Genomic DNA, 9,688 nt, shown 5'->3' on the forward strand with positions numbered 1-9,688 from the left:
TATTCTGTCCCGCTGCAATGCCAGGTTGCTCCGCTTCCCTTTGCCAGCCTAAGTATAACACGAGCAGCACGACATATGCTGGTAAACCCGCACGACCTCCGACCTGATTCCTACCATGGACTGTATTGCGCATTTTATTTTAGGGGTAGTAATCAGTAAAATGTCTTTGCTGCCCCCCCCCCTCTTTATATTCTATCCCCTCACATTGGCTGGACTGAACTGTTCCCTTTGCTTCTCCTCTCTCTGCAGCACATTTAACTGGACTGTGCCTTTCTTAAGCTGGCTTGCCATTGTGGCTCTGGGAGTTGCCACCATCGTCGTCTACTTCATCCCTCTGCGATACATCGTGCTAGCATGGGGTGAGCCAATGACAGATATTTCTAACGTGTCCCTTAAACTGGGTAAACACTGGGTAAATCTGCCTTTTCTACATTCTGCATGTTATGTACTGTGATGACTTTAACAGTGTGTCGCTCCCATCTCTCTCCTGCCTGTGCCCACCTTTTTTTACTACAGGTGTGAATAAGTTTACCAAGAAGCTGCGAGACCCTTACACCATTGATAACAACGAGCTGCTGGACTTCCTGTCCAGGGTGCCGTCCGACGTTCAAGTGGTGGGTGAACGTTTTACTTTCACCTTTGTCTAATTTGTCCATTCTACACACAGACAGTGTTTAGGCCTCTCTTCATTATGTTCTGTCATGTCTGACTGGCTGTTGCTTTAGCCGTGCAAACAACAAAATTTTTAAAAAACGTGTGCAATAATGTGCAACATTTTTCTCCAAGCCTTCTCTGTGTTTCCTTTTCTCGGCTCACTGTGATTGAGTTTCTGATGCATAGGTGGAGCTGTGTAATAAGATAGCGAGGTTAAGTGAGCGTAGTGTCCAGCACTCAGTACACAGGTTGATTGAATCCATACATAGACTGTGCACTCGCACACAATTACAGCTACTGTAGCTATTGTTTCCCAACCAAGCTAGTAATTGGAACAGAGTGTAAACCAACAGTTACTCAGCCCCATGCGGTTTTGCTTCTACATTAACCGTGAGATCGGATTAACTTTGTGGCCGAACAGTGCAGATGCTTTGTTAGGTAAAATTTACAATAGGTGTGTGAATGTGTTTGGGTGTGCGTGCACGTGTGCGTGCCGGCCGTGCCACGCTGTGCTGCGCAGGACAAAGTGCAGTTTAAACTGCAATTAAGCGGCAGCTTGTGAAAGCCGCGGCGTTATCCAGTACGGATGGTGTCCGCTGTGGCTGTTAGGCCCCGCTGTGCTGGGTTCAATACCCCTACGCACACACGCATCCAGGTTGGAGCCGAGGGTCTCCGATATGAACAATCCGCTGCCACATCAGCTCTGACACACTTCCCCTTTGATCGCTCGGTGCCCACGAGTTCTTTCATCTTTACAGGGTCATAATCCTCTCCACCCTCCACACCCCAACCAACCTCCAGCGCCCCCCTCCCCCGGCCCCCTTGCAGTTTTATAGTTTACTGGGGCCCGCTGCAGCTGTAGGCCCGGGGCAGGTATTCGTGGGCTTAAATGAGCCCAAGCTGTCCCCTCCCGTGTGCAGCCACCTTACGCACCTGGTGCCTGGAGGAGCCGAGCGGCGAGGAGGCCCAAGCTCGGCAGGCATGAGGCCTTTACAGGGCCCCTAATGAGGGCCTGCCGACCGAGGAGGATGGAGGCAGACGCGGCTCTGGCTCCGCTCTGGGGCCCGTGCGGCTGGAGCTGCGCCTACTTATATCAGTGATAATGTAAGTGCCACTGTAACACTTACTGTATCGCTGCAGCTGCTGCGATGGTAATTGTAGCCAGGCTTCACTGTCAGTCTGGAGGCAGAGCAAAGGGTCAGTACAGATAAAAGATAAAGAAGGAAACGGAAACAGACAGATGGATGTGCACAGAACGTAAACGCGGAGTCGATGACCAGGCCGATTATTGGAGGGAGGGTCATCCTTTTTGTCCACACACAGATAAGGTCACGGTAATGTTGACTAATTGCTCTCTCTCGCTGAAGAACCTTCGCAGAATTTTAGGGTGATTTTTCTCCGACGACACTTTGCGCCGCAGTCATTGGCTAAAAACAGACCAGAACGTTCTGCTCCGCCATGCGTCCCGCTGCTGCCTCCGGTTGTGGGCTCACCTCATCGCCTGCCCCCCCCCGCCTTAGTGGGTCAAATCCGCCCGTGGGGATTAAGCCCTTGAGGCTCTGAGATGATACAGAGAGGTGTTGGGGTCCAAATGGAGCATCCCCTCGCAGGCACGTGTCTGCGGCGCCCACTGGCATCGGAGCAGGGGCCCACTATGCCTGACACCCTGGATGACTAATGAAGTGCTATTTCAGGGCCCCGATGTGCCCTCACACACATGCATAATCACACACACCCTCCCAGCAGTAATGCATGTGAGCTGGGTTGGGGGTGCTTTGGTGTACTGTTCCGCATCATTTGGAGGTGCTTCGGAGCAGCCAGAACTGATGAGGTTCTAATGACTTTATATACAAAGGGCAACCACACTGGGCCGCAGTCTATCATAGCATATAGCATACACACACACGCACGCACACACACACACACACACACACACACACACACCCACACACACACACACACACACACACACACACACACACACACATATATATATATAGAGTATGTCCACAGTAACCGTGGAACAGCTTTTGACTCATAGACTCACATTTTTTCATCTTTTATGTCTCCTTATAGTGCACATAAAAAGAGTTCATAAAAGAAACGTTGCGTTTAGCGGCGGCGGCTTGCAGAAGGTGCTTTAGTCTCCTCAAATCACTGACACTGGGCCCCTAACAGCTGTCAGACACCTTTTAAAAGCCCGATCCCCAGCGGTGCGCGGAAGCGCCGGCCGTCAGAGCTGCCTTTTACCACCCCGAACAGTTTACTTAAATCATTACGCTCCCGCGTTAGCGTCAAAAGGCTAGCGAGGTGCGTAGCCGCCGGTCCGCGGGTCGCGTTCGGACCTCGCGCCGGCAGGAGCCGCGTCTACGGCCATTACCGGGGAATCCTTCATGTCCTCTTAAACAAGGCCAAATCTAACACCTTTATAGTGCTGAGTATTCCCTATCTGCCGTTTGGGAGGTGTCAGCGCACTAGTATGTTTTACGACGCCATTAGCCGCGTTAGCTGGGGAGTACATAAGTAGGGCCAGGGCAATTAGCATGCCGAGTGGCCCTTTATGGTCGGCGTAAAAGAGCTGGATCAAACCCTCAGTACAAAAATAAGCATGGATTCCAATTTAAGCGGCTGATGAGCAGCGGGGAGGCGGGTTAATATTTTTAGACCACGTTTATGTTGGGGGTGAAGCCTCGCTGGACACGCAGGGGTCGAAGGCAGGGTGGCCGAGGCCTGGAACGCCGCCAGGTGCCATCAGTCACGTCCAGCGGAGGCCCGTCTCTCCTTCACGTCGTCCCCCGTGACGCGTTTGAAACTTCGCGTCGCGACCGTTTAGTCACCATTGCCTCCGCGCCTGCAGTAGCGGGCGCAGCGTTTCCTTATGCAGCCATTTAAAAAAAAACACAAAACAGGCTTTTAATGTCACCCCGCGACGTCGTCTCTTTCCCGACGAAATATGGCTGCGTGAACATCTACAGCAACGTTTAATAACCCTTACGCTGTGTTAGATGTCAGCCCGGATGAAAACTTTGTGAGACACAACAGCGCGGCTATCATTAAAATGGAGCTCCCGTGCCTTTTCTTACTGCCTTTTTCTTTCCTCTCTCTCTCTCTCTCTCTCTCTCTCTCTCTCTCTCTCCCCCCCCGCTCGCTGTCACCCCACCGCGGGTTTCACCTTGTCTGTCGGCCCACACCGGCATCATCAAAACGCCGTCACCGGTTCAATGAGGGGAGAAAGCAGAGCGCGTGAGAGGCGGCGGGGGGGTGGAGGGAGGGTCCCGCGATGCTTTGTGGGTAACACAGCTAAACGAGGCGCGGCGCGCGGGTACACGGCTCCCCTTCAGCAGAGCACACTTCAAAGCCTGTTTTGCACTTGTACTGTCAACATTTGGGATGGGAGCGGAGAGGAGCGAGGGTGGAGCAGCCTTTGAGCAGCGCCGGGTCTTTACCCACAGCCTCTCGCGTCGATGTTCCCTTTAAGCTCGGCGCTTGTGCGCCAAATTGCTTGCGCGCTCGCCGCATTACTTCACTTTTTACTTTCACCCAATTCCGCCGTCTTTTATTTTGCTAACGTCCCACTTTCTGCTCGCCTCCTCCGCCGTTTTTTTTTTTTTTTTTTTTGACTTTAACTACCTCTTGTTGTGCGCGTGGGTTCGGTGCCTGTGTGTGTCCCCGCGTGCGTGCGTGTGTTATTAGGTGAGGTGAACGGGGAGCCAGGGGTATAGCGTCAGGCGGGCCTGTCACCTGGAAGCAGAACCGAACCCGTGACGCATCGGCTGCTTTGGCAGCTCCGCACACAGAGACGCTCCCGTTTGATTGAGATCGTGTGTTTTTTTTGTTTAGTTTTTTTTCTCCCGCACCTTTTTCTTTTTGTTGATTCCCTTCGCTGCCTCTCATGACAAACACAAACCCCTACTTTCTACTGACACGCAAACTTTACTTTGTTTGTGTTGCTCTCTCAAAGAGTTTCCTTTGGACGCGAACGCCGGCGCGCGGGATTAAATTGCCGCGCCGCTTTCTGCTGCTGTAGGCGTTCGGCCCGTTTAATGGGACCACGGACGCCACGCGATCCCGCGCAGCACCCGTCCTACTTTTGGCGGCAGAAAAAGAGTTGCGTGCGCAGAAGCATTTGTTTATTTTGTTTATTCATTGCGAATCATCGGCGATCGCGCGATATGCAAGTTAACCTCAGTCGGGATCAAATATTAGCCTTCGGCCTTTCACTGACTTCTTCCTCCTTGAACGCACCGCTGTCATTGATCACTGCGCCAGGCCTGTCGCGGCCCCTCTAATGAAACTACCATTGCGCAAATGCATCCGCGCAGATGGGGCCGTATAAACCCCTGCCTCCCCTGGGTTCCTCCTCTGCTGCCTGCTTTAGTTGGCAGCGCTATAAAGGGGTCCACGCCCGCGTGAGAACAGTATCTGTCATCGCGCCGGTCCGTCCGTCTCGCCCGTTCCCTTCATCCCTCCCATTGTTTTCTCTCACGTTTTCTTTATTTGTCGTGTCCCGCCCTTCGGCCTTTCTCCCCTTCCGGCTCTTCCCTACTTCCCATCGTTCCTGTTCTGCTTTGTTTCCATCACCTGAACGACATCCCCCGTCCGCCTGTATTTTCACAGCCGTTTAGGATGTTACTTCTCGTGGAGAGCGACGCGTTCTGGCCTAACGGGCCCGGAGGCGTCTCAGCCGGAGCCCGGCGGCCGACGCAGCCGACGCAGCCGACGCCGGGAGTCGCGATTGAAGCGACAGTGGGAACCAGTAGGAGAGTGTTGATAAAGGGACTCGGCTGTTCACGTCCGCCGCAGACAGAGCCACCGCGAGACGGAACACGCAGACCATATTGATGTCAGTTTGTTGTCTGCCTGGAGAATCAGAGGGGGCGTCAGTCAGTCAGACAGCGCAGTGGCCTACAGTGCGTCAGCCTCGGAGGGATCCCTCAGACGACGCGGGCTCTTTGGTGCCGCCGCTGTTAAATCCTGCCTTTTTTATTAGTATTCCGATTCACTGGCTAGTGCCTGTCAGCGCCGAGAGTCTGTCGAGGCAGGCGCGTGCACACGCGTGTGCGTCTGAGGGGGGGCGGCTGCCAGAGTCTCTGGTTGTCGACGCGTCTGAGTGTCCATCAACTAACGGCGTGTGCGCGGAGCTCCAGTCGCTGGCGCTTCAAGGCGCCGCGTCGCGCGCGAGGCGCTTTCCTCAGGGAGAAACAGGTGGCGCGCGCTCCGGATGAAGGCTGAAGTCTGACGAACACCGAGATACTGTACGAGACGTTTGGTGACGTGCTTGTTTGTTGAACCCTGTTCGGAGCATTTTGGAATGAAACGGCGTTAATGATGCTCGTGTGTCTAATTGGCTGCTTCGTGCTACAAACGTCCTGTGTCAATCAACACGTGACCCTCACTGAGGTGTATTTATGAACTGGACCCATTAGCCCAGCACAGCGCTGTTTACGCGCCTCGGCTCCTTCCTCTCCGCCGCACGCTGCCGTGCTGAGATGACTCTGTTGTCTCTCCAAGCTTTCCCATGAGCCTTTGCCCCGTTCTCCGTTTGTTTATGTGATCCCTTCCCTTAGGCCACTGTTCCACATCTGTGAAAGTATGTATATTTGTGTGTCTGTGCGAGTGTGTTCCAAGTTTGGATCAGTGTGTGTGTGTGTGTGTGTGTGTGTGTGTGTGTGTGTGTGTGTGTGTGTGTGTGTGTGTGTGTGTGTGTGTGTGTGTGTGTGTGTGTTGTAATCAGTGTGTAATCCCTTCCCCGAGGCGACTGTTCCACGCAGCTGGACTCAGAGAGCCTCTGGAGGGTTTCTGTGCTATTCAAGCATCCTTTGCTCTTTCCACCTGACCGGGTGGTGTTTGTCTGTGTGTGTGTGTGTGTGTGTGTGTGTGTGTGTGTGTGTGTGTGTGTGTGTGTGTGTGTGTGTGTGTGTATCTGTGCGTGTGTTTGTGGGTACATGCTTGTGTTTGTGTGTGTTTTAACAGGTGCAGTACCGAGAGCTGAAACTGGATCCCAATCCCAGTCCAAATAGGAGGAAGAAAAACAACCCCGGGTAGATGAGTAGATGAGTGCGTCCGCCCACCGACTCCTCTCTCCTCCACTTTCTTGCTCCATTACTGGACACTGAGGAACAGAGGACCACCTCCTGGACCAGCACAGCTCTGCTACCCCCCCCCCCCCCCCCCTTCTTTTACTTCCTTCACGGTTCTCTCCTTTTAAACCTTATTTTCTGTCTTTAATTATTTATGACGTACTGTACAGTTTGTATAAAGCAAAAACACTAAATCTGAGTGTGGTCATCACCTTCTCGCTTGTTCGTCAGCTCAGACGACTGTGTCTGTGAGTTTGAATGGACCCCATCATTCCCAAACATGAAATGCAAGCCTTATACTAACAGTCTGCATTATCTCTCTGCAATAGATGGTTCATATTGTAGATTATGATTTTGGCAATATGTTTATATTTTCTAATTGTTTTTGTACCAAAGTATATTTAGTTTCTCTTCTCTTGGATGTGATAATAATGTGTTCACTTGTAGTAATTTGGATCGCGTTTCACTCAGCCAGCCAAGTTGATTAGCAATTATGGCGGTAGCCTCCAGATATGTCTTTTTACACAAACACAAAATTGGACTGACAGACTGAAGGCTTGTGTTGCTACCGGTCTGTGTTTTCAATGCAGTCTCTAAATGTGCTTTTTTTTCAAAGATTCTGACTCTGGCACAATGAAAAGATCTAAGCACGGCGGACAGCGCCGGTGCCAGAATCTGCGATTGCATAACCAGCGTTTGACAGTGCCCAGAGGAACCAGGGACAATACTGTGAAGTATTAGTAAATTGATGTGATTGCAGGGGCCACTTTGCCGTAGCCTTGTTTAATCCTGGGAAAACGCTCCTAGCCGGACGTTTCTCTGCAGCACCGGGCCTTCTGCCGTCGTGGCGTTAATATAGATGTCACCCGGTCCATGCGGCCGGGCAGCCAGGCCTTCAGGCAGCAACAGTCCTAATCTTGTTTGAAAGGCTGCTCTCCTTCCCTCTCATCTCCCTGTGTGTTTCCCTGACAGCAGCGCACACACACACACACACACACACACACACACACACACACACACACACACACACACACACACACACACACACACACACACACACACACACACACACACACACCTCCTCTCACGTGATCACCCTGGTCGCATTCACATACTGTATCCAGTCGTGTGCAGATAAACACATAACATCCCGTTTGAGCAGCCGCGTGGTGTCTCCCTCTCAGCCGTGCGCGCTCGCACAGACACGCCGCCTGTGATAGTGTGCCCCAGGCTGGCCGCCCTCTCCATCTGCCCCACCTCCTGTGCCCACAGCTTCACTTTGATCTGCCGCAGACAGAGCCTTGTGCACGCAGGATTGTTTGCGTACACACGTTTATGCAATCAAAGACGCGCTGCTTCTCCTAGCGGTGCTGTGTGTTACAGTTGTCTCCCCTCCAGCTGCAGACGGGTGCATAGATTCGGTTGGTGCAAGTGTGTGTGTGTGTGTGTGTGTGTGTGTGGTAGTAACAGCTGGGTGTCGAGGAGTTTCCAGCCGCAAAGATGAGCAGCAAGTTGCTGAGTGACAAGACAAAGCTCTGAGGGACTCTGGTCTGAGATGTCAGGAATGGCGGCTGTGTGCGTGCGTGTGTGTGTGCGTGTGTGTGTGTGTATGAGCGCGTGTTTCCTGCTATCCTTCTTCCCATCGCGCTCTCCGTTTGCGGTTCCCTCGTTCGTCAGCGAGCGAGGTTTTGACCCCGTCTGAAGGGACGTCTCCTGGGCTTCTAGCTGAGCATCTGTTGAAAGATCACAGCTCGAGCTGCATTTGAGGAGGCCTGCTCTCATCCTCCAGCTCCCCGCGTCCACCCCTCTCCCCCGTTTGGCCCGTTCGTGTCCTGCTGTCGGTCGGCCCGTCTGTCCATAGCGCTTTAGAGCCCGTCTCCGCTGTAAATAGACCTTTCGCGTGGTGTCGCCCTGCCTGTCTGCTTGCCATCGCCTGCTCCCTCCCTCTTTGCCCATCCATCTCCATCCCTAAATATCAACAGGCTCAGATCTGTCACTCCAGAGGGCCATTGATTTTGTTTTGTTGTTCTGAGGAATCCACTTGAAAGACAATAACAGACTGTCCCCCAAGAGCAGCATCGCAGACTGATTATAGCCTCTTCAACAAACACACTCTGTGGCTTGTGAAGGATGGCTTTTTATGAAGCCTGGAGGGACGGGCTGAATACCCGATATCTATGTGTCTACTACTGTATGTAGTTATTTTACAGCAACTGTGGTGACTCTTGTGTGGTATTGCATCCGAATGCTGCTGTTTCATTTTTGTTTTATCCTTTATTTATTTATTTGTTTATTTTGGTTTTGCAAGCAAACCAAAGTTTTTATTTTGTATGATGTAGACAAATTATAAATTATAAAACGGAATGTATCAGACCGACAGATGTAAAGGATAAAAAGCGCTTTTATTTGCACAAAGTTGAAATGGAAAACTATTTTTAAAGTGAAACTGTAGTTCTCTAACTACTGTAAAGTGCAGTTGTGTTTTCTACAGGATGCCTGTTGGTGGTCTGGTGATATTATACAGTAGGTGTACGCCTGCCTCATTTTCTAAGCTCCACCGTTTTCCTCCCGCAACGTTGCCTGCCTGTGATGTCATCTTCATACGGCAAATATGAAAATATTTCTGGTTTGAGAAATGAAATGCATCTGATGTATGTTGCTTATTTTGGGGGGAGAAAATAGAGAAAACACAAGATTAAATATTTTTTATCATCTTCATGGCGTCTGCTATTTTGGATTATTATTCTATTTTGTTTTAGTCCCGTCTTCCGTCCATCACTGGACACTGCACACAGGCCTCGACGTTGCTCTTTATTCATGTTTGTCTCCAGGAAGTGGCTCATTCTTTACTGCTCTGGTCTGCGTGCGGTTGAGAGCCCAGCTACACGTCTAACCAGGATGATTTAGCTTAGTTCTTCAACAAACTAGTCAGTTGTGAGAGTTTGACTAAAGCA

The 9,688-nt window shown here is 51.5% G+C and overlaps 1 protein-coding gene across 9 annotated transcripts in view; it reads left to right on the top strand.

Annotated features, from left to right (window-relative positions):
• The window catches only part of mctp1a (multiple C2 domains, transmembrane 1a), a 94,833-nt gene extending 85,381 nt beyond the window's left edge, over nucleotides 1-9,452 (top strand). For 8 of the 9 annotated variants that reach the window (XM_029162374.3, XM_029162377.3, XM_055511239.1 and 5 more), the window contains 3 exons: nucleotides 250-359; nucleotides 517-614; nucleotides 6,628-9,452. In XM_029162374.3, the coding sequence (XP_029018207.1) occupies nucleotides 250-359; nucleotides 517-614; nucleotides 6,628-6,699 (280 nt within the window). In that variant the 3' untranslated portion in view covers nucleotides 6,700-9,452. Of the gene's footprint in view, nucleotides 1-249; nucleotides 360-516; nucleotides 615-6,627 lie in introns of those variants that run through there. The other variant, XR_005898170.2, reaches the window with a different exon arrangement.
• The last annotated feature ends 236 nt before the right edge of the window (nucleotides 9,453-9,688 follow it).

Source organism: Betta splendens, chromosome 9 (genome assembly GCF_900634795.4).
Source record: "Betta splendens chromosome 9, fBetSpl5.4, whole genome shotgun sequence".
NCBI lineage: Eukaryota > Metazoa > Chordata > Actinopteri > Anabantiformes > Osphronemidae > Betta > Betta splendens.